Source organism: Orycteropus afer, unplaced genomic scaffold (assembly GCF_000298275.1).
Source record: "Orycteropus afer afer isolate SDZICR_OR568_19922 unplaced genomic scaffold, OryAfe1.0 scaffold00076, whole genome shotgun sequence".
Lineage (NCBI taxonomy): Eukaryota > Metazoa > Chordata > Mammalia > Tubulidentata > Orycteropodidae > Orycteropus > Orycteropus afer.
In genome coordinates this window covers 1,488,169-1,502,969 of record NW_006921663.1, presented here as the reverse complement: position 1 = coordinate 1,502,969, position 14,801 = coordinate 1,488,169, and the positions used below count along the sequence as shown (strand labels likewise).

Below are 14,801 nucleotides of genomic sequence, written 5' to 3'. Positions count from 1 at the left end.
TTTTTTGTTTGGTATTAGCAGCCTAGCATGTCAGAGCCTTGCTAGAAACTTGTGTGCATTCCTTTATACAATTTTAGTTACCACTATAATTCTGAGTCGTATGCTTTTTAAATAATGACTTTATATCTTATTGAAACCGAATCCCCTTTTATGTGCCCAGATCCCAAATGAATAGTCTTAATTTTCAAGCCAGATTTATCATATTTCAGTGGAACACGTACCCAGTTGAAATAATTGATAATGCTAGATTAGTGTACAGAGGGTCACAGAATCAAAAACCTGAAAAGCTGGAATGGGGTGGCTCAAAGATAACTCACTCAAGAAATAGACTTTAAAAACCTATACCAAGAATGACGCTAGAAGCTAGAGAGTCAGACACAATCAAACCCTCCAAGTTTGACTATTAAATAAGGGTAATGATACTCTATAACTCAGGAGTACTGCTACAAGGAGCTCTGGTGGCTGTTAACTGAAAGGTCAGCCCTTTGAACCCAACAGTCACTCTGTGGGAGAAAGATGTGGCAGTCTGCATCTGGCTGTTCTATTCTGTTCTAGAGGGTTACTATAAGTCAGAATTTACTTGACAGCAAGGGTTTATTTATTTTTAGTTTTTGTTTTAGGATTATTTGGTAAAGTCATCAGTGTTATGATATATGATGTTCGAGAAGCAGAATTAACTCTATATCAAGCTCCCCTGTTGAGGAAATGGGAGTCAATAGTCAACTGACTCATCTCCCAAAATCTTACGAATAATCCTACCAATTTTGGGATGCATAGAGTATCTAGCTCATAGTAGAAACTAAACTAACTTTTTTAATGAGTAAATGGTTGAAGAATCAAATGAACAAATATAGGCTGAGCCAGAACCAGAACTTAGGTTTCCTCTTCCTCAAACGAGTGCTTATTGCCCTGTCAATAAAGCAGTGTTTTCCAAACCAGTCATCGGCATAGCAACATTGCAATTTTTACCATAACTTCCCACCATTTGCACTATCATTTAATTAATTTCTGGTTTTGAATTTAGTTCTATTCTAAGCAATAACATCTGCAAATGGAGGATTAAATGTCTTATTCATAATTTTCTATTACATTAAAATAAATCTCTAACTATATTTTTAAAAGCTCATCATGTACACCCAGAGGTATTAGCACCAATCTTTGGGAAACACTAGGTTAGACAATACTTCAGTCCAGAGAAAAATATGCATCAAGACTGCATAGAGTCATTCATATTTATCTTCATTTTTGTCATAATGTTAAAAGCATGAGTCCATGGAGACTCCAAATTCCTTCTCAATACTTACTTGAGAAACCCTCTAAAAATACACTAGCAATTTCTTACCTTGCCATCTAAATGTTGAATAAATGAATGAAAATGGTTCTGATCAGATTAGCTGGCTTGATTATTATCATGAAATTATAATCTTAAGAAAAGTGTACAGCAGCAACTTTAATTTACCAAATAGCAGCATGGTCCAGAAGCCTGGTGGTTCAAACCCACCAGCCACTCCTCAGAGGAAGACTAGGCAATTTACTTCACAGAGATACCTCCTCGGAAGCCCAAGGGGGTTCACTATGAGTCAAAATCAACTCAATGGCAATGAGTTTGGGTTTTCTTTCTTTCTTTCTTTCTTTTTTCAATAGTAGTATAAAGTTTAGTTTTGAAAACAAGTTTCAACAAATAGGATATATTCCTTACTCACCAAATTCAGGACAGCACTCATTCTCCAATAAATTCAATAACCTTTCAAGAGAAAAAAAAAGGAACTAAAAAAGAAAATATGAGTTCTTATTTAGGAATGAGATGAAACACATTTTGCAAATTAATGAGCTTAGAGTATCAGGGAACACACCTGGTTACACTTGAAAGTTTTCAAAATGCCTCCATTTAGCATATTTCACTTCAAAATATCCATGGTATGTTTAGAACCCTCTAATTACTTAAGAGGAGATAGAAGTTTTTATATGTGTGAAGAGTATGTCAGACTGGATCATCAAAATAATCTTAAACGTTTTATATTTTTCATTCATCATTTCTTCCGCATATAATGCATTGTCTTGTAACAGTGCTTTTCAATTTGGAGTTCTCATTCTGTATGAAAAAATTAATTGTGTGTTTTCATTTAGATTTTTGTATCCAAACATTAATATATGCATATTATGGATCACAAGAACGATCATCTTATAAAGAAATATTTCTATACAATTGCAGTTTTTTCTTTAATGTATGTTTTTCTTATTCAGAAGAAGGGACTGTTATATGGCCATGAAAATTTTTAAATTACTTTTAATTGAAAAGTATAATGAATGTATGGAACACTGTATAGAATAAATATATATTTTAATGAGTGTTCAATTCACTTCATGACCAGTTTGCCAAAATTTCAGCCTCCCTCCTTTTGATACTCCTTGTTTGTACTATTTAACTCCTTGGTTGTACTATATAACTGTCCTTTTTGCAATTTCAAGGACTTTTCTCTATTCATTCAAAGGCATATCTGACAATTATCAGCAACATTGTATTTATGAAATTTGTAATTATTTTGTGAATGATATATTGCTAGTAACCTTTTGATATATTATATTTTTTAGGTAGTTTGTATAAAGTCTTTCTTTAAAGTATCTAGCAAGATACATAATTGCTTCTGGAATTTCAAAAAGGTGAATGCCCTAAAGTAACCATATGCTACTTTATGGTCATCATTTCTTTTTCTTTTCTTTCTTTTTTTAAACAGTTTTATCTCCCACAGGTGCATCCTTAAAGCCTACAGTTTATTTTGTCCATTTATACACACACACACACACACACACACACACATTTAGTAACTCTTTATCTACATAATTTCTCTCCATTTCTGCCTCCACCTGCCCAATTTATTTGTTAAAAGAGTTTATGTTGTTGTTGTTTGTTCTGTATAGTGTTCCATAGGCTGGATTTCACTAATTTTATCCAGGTGGGAGGCTTTAACACATTTCTTTTTCTTTGGTATCTCTTGCAAATTGCTAGTTTATGGTTTTGATTGGCTCAGGTTGCATTGGGTGGGTGTGTGTGTATGTGTCTGTCTAGTGATGTTGATGTGTAGTTGTCTAAATCAGCATTGCTCAACCTAATTAGTTGTAGATAGATGCCCAACGTTTTTCCTTTTATCTTGTTGCTTCTATTGTTTTTATGGGAGAGGGGTTAAATTTAGATAGATAGATTTTTGTTGTTGTTGTCATTATGTGCTGTCAAGTCGGACCAGACTTATAGCAACCCCTCCTTGGGTTTCCGAGGCAGTATCACTACAGAAGTAGGATTGCCTAACCTTCCTTCTGAGGAGTGGCTGGTGGGTTTGAACTTCCAGCCTTCTGGTTAGCAGTCAAGTGCCTTAGGCACCATGCTACCAGAGCTCCTTTAGAGAGATTAAGAAGTTATTATTATCCATTGCTATCACCCTAGAATCTCCTCTTGTATCTGTGTTGTTTATCTCAGTGGCACCAAATAGCATCACTTGGGCTCTGGCTAATGAAAACAGAGGAGGGCTTAATGTGGAATTTATTCATTCCAAGTTCTTCCAGACCCAAAAGATATCCTGGTGCATAGCACTATTGATGGAAGATTTAAAAAAAAAAAAAAAAATCATAATTTAAATAGGAGTGATACGAGGATGGCTCCCAATACAGGCATGTTGAACTCTGGCTGTCAGCAACCTCTTCATGTTGTGAATGAAGATGCAGTTTCACCAAAAATTATCATTTTTCACATTAAACTGATGCCGTTAACTGTTATTAACTTTTGTAGGTTATCTGGCTGTTTTCTCAACATAGAGTTCTGGTAAGTTGGGAATGACATTCCCTAAGACTAAGTGGATGTCACTTGCCACACTACATTAAAATATCACTCTTGCTACTGTGGAAAGAATATCCTGGAGGGAGTAGGTGGCAAGAAGATAAGGGTGGTGGTTATGTTTGTGTGTCAACTTGGCTGGGCCTGGTTGAGTGGCTGTAGTATTCCCCACGATGAGCTGGTAATCAACTCCATGGTGGAATCTACTGGGAGCAGCTGAGTAGCTGCCTTTGGGTATGTGGTCTGCTTCCCGCATATAAGAAACAGCTTTGGGAATGGTCTCTAGCTTCTGGCATGCTTGGACCCTGCATATAGCCATATCATTGTTCACAAGCCTGCCATGCTCTGCCAACCTGGGGACTTACAATGATGCTTGAATTAATGGCCTGCTGTGTGGTTTGGTAACATCGGGACTGTGCCTTTTTACTTGTCAATCTTGGGCCAGCAGCTGTCTGAGTGAAGAAAAGCTTGTAGCTTCAGTGGGCCGGGAGCTGGAGGCAGAGCTGAAGCCCAAGTCTGAGGGGCTTTCACCCAGCCCGTAGAGCCTGGTACTTTGAACTTGGACTTAAAGCCGACAAACTGTAAGAGAATAAACTCCTTGTTTGTTAACGCCATCCCATTTATGGTATATTCTTGTCAGAATGGCACTAGATAGCCAGAACCATAAGTCAGAAAGATTTTTCAGTAATCCAGATTTAAAAGAGGTTGGTGGCTTGGACCAGAGTGTATGGAATGGAGATGAAGAATAATTGTCAAATTCTGGATATGTCTTCCAGAGTCAATAAGGCTTACTGTTGAAATGGATGCTGTGGTAGTTAAATCTGTATGTCAACTTGGCTGGGCCTGGTTGAGTGGGTGGGCAGCTGGTGGTAGTTATTCCCCATGATGAGATTGGCAATCAGCTCCATGGTGGGATCTACCACATGCAGCTGAGTAGCTGCCTTTGGGATGTGGTCTGCTTCCTGGATATAAGGAGAAGCCTTGAGGATCGTCTCTAGCTTATGGCATGCTTGGATCCTGCATGTAGCCATGTCGTTCAGCAGCCTGCCATGTTCTGCCAACATTGGGACTTAAGTGGACTTAAGTTAATGGCCTGCTGTGTGGTTTGGTTACATTGGGACTGTGCCTTTTTACTTGTCAGCCTCAGCAGTCAGCAGGTGTCTGAGTGAAGAAATACCTCTAGGTCCAGTGGGCCGGGAACAGGAGGCAGAGCTGGACAGCAAGGTTGAGGGGCTTTCACCTAGCCCCTAGAGTCTAGCTCTTTGAACTTGGACTTAAAGCCTCCACACTGTAAGAGAATAAACTCCTGTTTGTTTAGGCCATCCCATTTGTGGTATATCCTTGTCAGAGTGGTACAAGGTAACCAGAATAGATGCTGTATATGAGAGAAAGAAGGGTCAAGGATAACTCCAAGAGGTTTGGTCTAAGCAACTGGAAGGATAGGGTTGCCATTTATTGAGATAAGGAAGACTGTCAGAAAAGCAGGTTTGGGGTGTGTGCATGCAATAGTAAGTTGTTGTTTTTAAGTCACATTGTGTTTGGTATGCCCAGTAGACACAAAAATGGGATGTCAAGGAGGCAATTAGCTACACCAGTCTACTAGTCTAGGGCCTTCATGGAAGATCCTATATATCATGGAAGAACTATATATCATGGAGAAATATAATTGACAGTCAGTACCAAAAAAAAACCAAACTCACTGCTGTCAAGTCGGATCTGACTCATAGCGACCCCTCCTTGGGTTTCCAAGGCTATATCTCTATGGAAGTAGACTGCCCAGTCTTCCTTCCAAGGAGTTGCTGGTGGGTTTGAACTGCTAGCCTTCTGGTTAGCAGTCAAATGCCTTAGGCACTATGCCACCCGAGCTCTTGGCATAGAGTTGACAATTGTTATGTGCCATCGAGTCGGACCCAACTCATAGTGACCCCTCTTTGGGTTTCCGAGGCGGTATCATTATGAAGTAGATTGCCCAACCTTCCTTCTGAGGAGTGGCTGGTGGGTTTGAACCACCAGCGTTCTGGTTAGCAGTCAAGTGCTTAGGCACTACGCTACCAGAGCTCCTAGAGTTTACAGTAGATAGATGGAAATCAATGTCATCCAATAACTGGGTAAGATTCTGTACTGTTAGGTGTTGTCAAGTCAATTCTGACTCATAGTGACTTTATGAACAACAAAATCAAGCACTCTCTGGTCCTGAACCATCCTCACAATCAATAGTTGCTATGTTTGAGCCCATTGCTGTAGACACTGTGTCAATCCATCTTGTTGAGGGTCTTCCTCTTTTTCACTGTCCCTCCACTTTACCAGGCACAATATCCTTCTTCAGGGTTAAGTCCTTCCTGATAACATGTCCAAAGTAAGTGAGATGAAGTCTCTCCATCCTTACTTCTAAGCAGCATTACAGCTGTAATTTTTCCAAGACAGATTTGTTTGTTCTTCTGGCAGCTCATGCTATTTCCAGTATTCTTCACCACACTATAATTCAAAGGTTATCAATTCTTCTTCAGTCTTCATTTATTAATTGTCCAGCTTTCACATGCATATGAGGTGACTGAAAATACCATAGCTTGCGTCATGTGGTCCTCAAGGTGCCATCTTTGCTTTTTAACACTTTAAAGAGGTCTTTTGGAGCAGATTTGTCCAACACAATAATACATCATTTAATTTCTTGACTGCTGCTTCCATGAATGTTGATTGTGGATTCAAGTAAAATTCAATCCTTGAAAACTTCAATCTTTTTTCCACTTATCATGATATTGCTTGTTGGTCCATTTGTGAGGATTTTTATTTTCTTTATGTTGATGTTTGTCTTTGACCTTCATCAGTAAATGCTTCAAGTCATCTTCACTTTTAGCAAGCAAGGTTGTGTCATCTATCACAGGTTGTTAATGAGTCTTCCTCTAATCCTGATGTTTTTCTTCATATAGTCATAAGGCTAACCCCTACAACTCAGGAGAATGTGCCAAAGTCAAAACATGTATCCCTGTGGGTGTTACCGCCTTGTACTCAACAAATATTAAAAACAAGCAGGATATTGCTATGTGCCAAGTGCTAGATATCTATGAGCAGTGTCAAGCAAGACCACCTACCTTATCACTTTGAAGCCTGGTATATAGCATTTTGTACTGGAGGTGTGACCTTCAGCATGAAATTAATTTTTCTCTAAACTTCAGTTTCTTCTTGAGTTGCTATGAGAGTCAAATGGGATGAGGGGAGCAAAAATTCAAAAAAGTGCTATTAAGGTATTTTCTCAATCCTAAAACGTCATTGGGAGCTCTGGTGGCATAGTGCCTAAGGCATTTGACTGCTAACCAGAAGGCTGGTGGTTCAAACCTGCCAGTCACTCCTCAGAAGGAAGGTTGGGCAATCTACTTCTGTGGTGATATGCCTGAGAAACCCAAGGAGAGGCTATGAGTCGGATCTGACTAGTTGTGGTTGTTGTTATGTGCCATCGAGTCAGACCCACTCATAGCGACCCCTTCTTGGGTTTCTGAGGCAGTATCACTACCGAAGTAGATTGCTCCATCTTCCTTCTGAGGAGTGGCTGGAGGGTTTGAACTGCCAGCCTTCTGGTAACCAGTCAAGTGCTTTAGGCACTACATTACCAGAGCTCCCAGGATCGACTAGAGGGCAGTGAATTTTGGTTTTTTAATCTCCCTTGGTTGATTGTTCTAAGGAGTGCATCTCCTTTGTGTAGTCCTTATCTGCTCAGGATTTCTTACCCAAAGTTTCAGGCTCCTGCTAAAACTGAGGAGCCCTGGTAGTGCAGTGGTTAAAGCACTAGCCTGCCAACCAAAAGGTCGGTGGTTCAAACCCACTAGCCACTCTGTGACAGAAATGTGGCAGTGTGTTTCCATAAAGATTTACAGCCTTAGAAATCCTATGGGGGGGGGGAACCTTGTCCTATAAGGTCACCACAAGTCGGAATACACTTAAAAGCAGTGGGTTAAGTTGCGGGTTTGGTTGAGACTGAAGCGCTGCTTCGCCTGGACTGGCTTTCACACATGAGCTTTGATGGTGTAAAGATTAACACTGCTCCTGTAAAGATTAACAGCCTTGGAAACTCAACGGGGGTCGCTATGAATCGGAATGGACCCCAAGGTTGTAGGTAGCTTTTCCTACCCTCAACTTCGCTTGCCTGCTTTCATCGAATATTCCTCTTCTCGGGCACGCCCACCGCTACCTCAATCCTGATTGGATGTCAGTGTCCTTTTGTTATGGCAAAAGATAGATACTCGCTTTTGAGAAAGGAAAAGTGGGGCGACGGGCATCTAATACGCATACGTACTTGCTGAATCAGGATTGGCTGGCAGCTGGGCGGGACGAGGTGGGAGTTTTCTCTCAGCGCACGCTCAGTGGGTGGAGAAGGCGGGGCTGCCGGTGTCAGCTGGTCCAACTGTGGGGGCCTGAGGCATCTTCCCGATCCTTCACCTTCCAGCTCCTTAAACAGCAGGTGAGGACCGTCCTTGGCTGCGGCGACTGGAGTTACAGTCTCTGTGCCCCGAAGGCCAGAGGACAGGGCAGGCGGGGACGAGGGTGGCGTACCGCTGGCCGGAAGAGCGTCCTCGGACTGGGCAGTGGGTGGGCGGGCAGGCGGCCGAGGCCTGGCTCTCTGCAGAATCCCTGCGCCACCTATTTTCGCATCTTCTCTTTATCAGGCCCAGCGGTTTCTCTGGGGCGGGGCCGCCCTCGGCCCCAGAAGCAGACAACCTGCTGCCCTCCCTGTTTTCAGCCGGAAGCCCCTGGCCAGGCCCCCTCCTCCTGGGAATGGGACCGCGGGAGGGGCGTTTGGGTGGGATGGGACCTGGCACGGCCTGACTTGCGATGGCTGTTCTATCGAGAGCCCAGGTTGGAGAATAGGTTGGGGAAAGAGGACGTCTTGGCGGAGAGGGAGGCGAGTGAGCCGTGAAATGAGTGGTGAAGGTCTTTTCAGGCGCTGACAGCAGCACCCAGATTAGTTTCTCCGTTGGGTTCTCTTAAAAGAGTTCTGCTGAACAAGTTTGGGCGGGGAGGTAGGAGGGAGAAAAGGATTGGACAAAAGAAAGAGAGGCTGCTTTCCTGGAAAGGCAAAAAAACAAAAAAAACAAAAAAACCTCACTCACTTGGGTGACCCCTCCTTGGGTTTCCGAGGCGATATCACTACAGAAGTGGATTGCCCAACCTTCCTTCAGAGAAGTGGCTGGTGGGTTTGATCCGCCAGCCTTCTGCTTAGCAGTCAGATGCCTTAGGCAGTATACTACCAGAGCTCCTTCCTGGAAAGGCAAAGCTTTTGTTATTCAATGTATCAGTCTCACTAGCACTATGACATAACATTAAGAGCAGATGATATTGCAGGTGTTCCCAATCCGGTCCTATTCCTGAGGAACCATTTGGGGGGAAAAAAAAAGAAAACCCAACCCACTGCCATCAAGTCGATTCTGACTCATAGTGACCCCATAGGGCAGAGTATAGCTGCCCTATAGGGCTTCCAAGGCTGTAAATCTTAGGGAAGCAGACTGCTTCATCTGTTTCCCGCGGAGGGCTAGTGGCTTCGAACCGCTGAGCTTTTGGTTAGCAGCTGATTGCTTTTAACCACTGTACCACCAGAACTTGTGCCTCTGCTTCTCATTGACATAATTCAGCATAGCTAGTCCCTCTCTGGGGATCCATCTTGCCTTCAAACCCTTATTTAGTCTGACAGTTCCTTGATCTTGTGGGATTTGAAACTGGATTTATCTAACCAGAACTGAGGTGAAACATTGAATTTGAACAAATCTGAAGAAACCATGCTGAAGTCGATGCAGGTTAAAGGGAATGAAATTTCTCTTCAGTAGCTTGGTTCTTAGTAGAAATACCAAAGGAATTTGGCTTCAGGGGTTGTAAAATGTCTGACAATCTTTAATAGTAGTTGTTGGGTGCTGATGATTTGTTTTGGATTCACAGCAACCCCATGTGACAGAATAGAACTGCCCCAGAGGGTTTTTTAGGCCGTAATCTTTATAGCACAAAGGTTGGTGGTGGTGGTGGTGGTTATGTGCCCTCGAGTCTTCCTTGGGTTTCCGAGGCAGTATCACTACGGAAGTAGGATTGCCCAACCTTCCTTCCGAGGAGCACAAAGGTTAAGCATTACTTAAAGTTTGGCAGTTCGAATCCACCCATCCTTTCAGAGAAGAAAGGCCTGGTGATCTGCCCCTGTAAAGATTGCAGCCTAAAAGACACCATGACACAGTCTACTCTGTCATGTGGAGTTGCTGTGAGTAAAAAACAACTCAATGACACCTAACAACAGTAATCTTCAGGGTCTTTCTCCTGAGCTACTGGATGGGTTCAAACTGCCAACCTTTTTTTTTTTCTTTATTGTGATTTGGGTGAAGATTTACAGAGCAAATTCAGTTTCCATACAGCAGTTCACATATACTTTGTCTCATGTCATTGACCACAGTTTACCACAATGCAACAGTTCCCCTCCTGCTCCTCCCCATAGTTACCTCTTCCCAGTGGCCATCACTCCATACACTCCTGCTCCCTGAGCTGTCTCCCTGTGCATAAGCAGCCCTTCTTTCTCCCATGTCAAACTGCCAACCTTTCAGTTAGCAGCCAAATGCTTAGTCGGTGCAACGTCAGGTTCCATAAACTTTGAACAGGGCCATATTAAAATTTATTCCATTGTATAATGGAAGGAGCAAGGACTTAAAAAGTTAGCCCTGGGTTCAGATTCTTGGTACAGACTTTGTGAAACTGGAGACAAGATCCATAGACTTCCTGAGATTTAGTGTCCACATCTGTAAATTGCAGTGTGCTTCTCTTGATTTGATAAAATAATAAGTAATGCGTTTAGTACATTAATGCACAAAATATTATTTTAATAGTTTTACTAGTCCATTAGTAAATAGATGACAGATAATGGCAGATTATAGATGAAAATCTGTTTTGGTGCAGAAAAGTTTTGGGGTTGAAGTTGGGCATTAAAAAAAAGAAAAACTCACTGCTGTCCAGTCGATTCTGACTCATAGCGACCCCTCCTTGTGTTTCTCTAGGGAAGTAGATTGCCCAGTCTGCCTTCTGAGGAGTGGATGGTGGGTTTGAACCGCCAGCTTTCTGGTTAGCAGATGCCTTAGGCATTACAGGAGAAACTCCCACAATCTCAAGTCTCATATGTGGGCATAGTTGTGATGAAATGCTGGAAAAACCCACACTGGGAAGTTGGCTATAGTTGTGGATCTATTAGTTAGCTCTAATCTTGGGTAAGCCATTCTCATCTCTGGCCTTGGTTTCTTTAATATGTAAAATGAGGCAGCTAGAGCAGATGATTTTTCTAAAATTCTTTGTGTGGCCTGAATTACTTAAGCTAAAAGGTAGAGAGTAACTAACATTGAATACATATAATGCACTAGGAACTGTTTCAAGCATATATGCATATCCACTCATTAAGTCCTCATAACATCCCTATTAGGTACATTCTGTTTTTTTTTTTTTTTCCCACTTTACAGATAAGGAAACTGAGGCTGAGATGTTAACCTTATCCAGGGTTGCAGAGCTTAAAAAGGGCAGAGCTGGGATTTGAATCCAGGCAAAGTTCATGTTCCTAATCACTGTGCTAAACTTCCTCTTGAGAAGAGGGGTGTTGTAATACTATTCATAGAGATTGTAGAGGTATTTTTGGTGAGATGATAGTCTTTGGTTATGGTTAGGTTTGTGAGCACAGAAAAAATAATTTATTTAAATGGATCTTGCCTAAAGCTTGCAATACTTCCTGATCCTTGTACTCTTCATACCTTTTGGTTAAATTATCAAAATTCTGGATTCTTTTCCACTGACCAAGGGTGGATGAGGATAGGTACCAAAATTTACATTGATTTTTGAGAAGTTTTACTAAGCCTGTACTTTGGATAGGTTTAGGTTAAAGGTGAAGAATCCCAGAGAATATGTCCATTTCAGAGCAAGTACAGGATAGATAGAGCAACCTTACATTTAACAGAGCCTTGGCACCCCAAATTTGTTTGGCTGTTCTTGCACTTTAGATTTTCTCTTTTCATGTCAGATTTCCATTAATGTGTAGGAATGAGAAAAGTTGAAAACAAACTCTAAGAACACATTTGATATTGAATTTGATTGATGTGCTAGCAATTATAGATAAAAAAAGGATTTTATAGTTGGAAAAATTAGCCTTATATTGAGCTTATATTATGATGTGGTACTATGGTAATGTATGTAATAGTTTAGGCTAGACATTGCAGTGTGGCAGTCGATTCTATTTTGAGAAAAAGTAAAATCCACAGCTAAAATACTTTGACACAAAAATCCATGCTAGGGGAAAAAAGACCCCAGGTTCAAGCATATTGTATTTAAAAAGAAGCAAACACCAAACCCGCTGTCAGAGAGTCCATTCTGACTCATAGAGACCCTATAGGACAAAGTAGAACAGGCCCATAGGGTTTCCAAAGCTGTGAATCTTTACAGAAGCAGACCACCTCATCTTTTGCCTTTTGCCTGTGGAGCAGCTGGTGGGTTTGAGCCCTTGACCTTTTGGTTAGCAGCCAAATGCTTTAACGACTGCACCACCAGAGCTCATATTCTGTAGAGACCCTTTTATTAAGCCTTAAACAGGACAATGACAAAGACAGTCATCCAGATGAAGGAAAGTGTTAGCATGAGGCCAATTATGTCCACTGACTCACAGCCATGGTTTTCATTATATATGATAGAAAACAAACGAAGTCATTACAAGATCATGATTGGTGGCAGGTCAATCCATCACTCTTGCAGACAGGTCTACAGAAGCCTGGAAAGAACTATGATTGGGATATATACACAATTGCAGGTTAGAAAGCTTACAGGATTGATTCTGGGGCTTTGACCACCTGTTCAGGGTATGACTCATGACCATGTAGTCAGGAGTCATAGTCACCAGGACCTCAACTTTTAAATTAAATAACGTGCAGGTAACATACACCCAGGCAAGTTTTCTAGTTCTTTCTGTGATGTCATACTGGTTAATCTACTTTCAACCACATACTTCTTGAGGGCAAATTACCCCTTCTTGGATTTGAGCATAGCCACTTTGTTAGTTAATGGTCAGAATGAAATCAAGTCGTGTCTGAACTTATGACAAGACTCAAAATAGAGTTAGAGGTCTTCCTGTAAACCATGTTGTTGTCGTTATGTGCCGTCGAGTCGGACCCGACTCATAGCGACCCCTCCTTGGGTTGCCGAGGCAGTATCACTACAGAAGTAGATTGCCCAACCTTCCTTCTGAGGAGTGGCTGGTGGGTTTGAACCACCAGCCTCCTGGTTAGCAGTCAAGTGCCTTGGGCACTATGCTACCAGAGCTCCCATCCATAAACCAGGTGCTTTAGAATTCAAGTTCTAATTCAGATCTCAACAAACCTTTTGATCCCAGTATATAAATTAGCTTATTACCTGAAAGATACAGAAATACTTTGAATATACACAGTAGTTTTTGAGGTCATTTTATCTAGTCACATCTGAATAGGAGGAAAAAACTACTTGTCTGTTGTGGAAAGGCAGCAGGTAATGCTCTGGTCCACCTTATTAGAAAGCAGTGTCTTTTGCACAGGGCTGTGTAACATACAGTTGGGCTGGTTTTGCACTGTACAACCCTTGGATGCATCTTTTACACAGACATGTGAATGGTGCTCCCTAGGTTATGTGGTATACAGGACTGTCCTGGTTCTGTCCTGCTCCCCTACCCCCATCAATCTCAAGTGTGTTTTTCTTAGAACAGTATTTCCTCTAATAAGGCCTCCCTTGTTTTTCTGATCTTTTTTATTCCCTCCCCCTATCTTTTTTATGTCAGATGAAAGCAAACTGTTGTGTAGATTTTCTGTTTCAGCCAAACATTGTGGCCAGCATTTCAGAACATGGCTTCTTTTTCTTTATTTACTAAAATGATTGTTCTGAAACACTTGAGCTTTTGTAGATGACTTTTTGGGGGTAATTTTAATGTTAGAAATGTAAGCAAAATAAATATATACCATCTCCATACTGTATCTGATTTCAAAATCACATGCATTGATTTCATGATTATCTGTTCCTTTAGCTTGTATATCTGCGGTGAATTGCTTGATGTGGCCCTTCTAGCCATTGTCCTCTATTCTGTGATGTTTTGTAAATCCCATTATACATGCCTGTTTGGGGTGGTGTGGTAGTTAAAGTCAGGTATCAACTTGGCTGGGCAGCTGGTAGTAGTCATTCCCTATAATGACTGGCAATCGACTCTGTGATGGGATTTAGGTTATTTCTGTTGGGGCAACACAGGTGGAATGTATCTTGAGTCCTGCCTTGCTGGAGGGTATAATTCAAATCACCACCCTTAGCTTCCTTGAGGGTATACCTACGAATCTCCTGGGAAGATCTGCCCTCCTCTTGCTCCGGTTTTGTGTCTTGGCTCATCCTCATCTCTCCCCTGGATTTGGGACAGCAGCTGTCATGTGATCTGCTGATCGAGGTTCATCAAACCCCGAGAGTTGGGAGGATCCTCCAGACTCCCGGACCTGGGACTCGCCAGCCTGCCAGCCTCCACCACTACTACATGAGATGAACCCTTGTGTGTCTGTGAGTTCTATGAGGCGTTACAGCGAAATACAGAACCCTAAGACTGGGGAAATTACTTGGAGGAGGAGGAGGAGTTAATGTCTGAAGTGATGGAGTGGTACGGTAGTTTGGATATTTGGGACATCTTTAATCTTCGCCTCATGGGGACCGGCCTTGTGCTGATCTTTCTGAGAGAAATTGTTCAAGCAATATCTTAAAACTCCTCAGCTATTGTGAAAATTGTTTTAGCTACACTCTTCAAAACAAAAATGGGTATTAGAAATGTTAAGCTCTTTTTAGGGATCTCTGGTGGCATAGTGCGAGCTCTGGTGGCGTAGTGTCTAAGGCATTTGACTGCTAACCAGGAGGTTGGCGGTTCAAACTCACCAGCCATTCCTCTGAAGGAAGGTTGGGCAATCTACTTCCATTGTTGTTGTTGTTG

The 14,801-nt window shown here is 41.7% G+C and overlaps 1 protein-coding gene across 1 annotated transcript in view; it reads left to right on the top strand.

Moving 5' to 3' along the window:
* Positions 1–3,647: 3,647 nt before the first annotated feature.
* SCOC (short coiled-coil protein) overlaps positions 3,648–14,801 on the top strand; it is a 19,289-nt gene continuing 8,135 nt past the window's right edge. Inside the window, 4 exon segments of the mRNA XM_007941224.2 lie at positions 3,648–3,814; positions 6,754–6,901; positions 8,058–8,247; positions 8,250–8,279. Of these exon segments, the coding sequence (XP_007939415.1) occupies positions 3,648–3,814; positions 6,754–6,901; positions 8,058–8,247; positions 8,250–8,279 (535 nt within the window).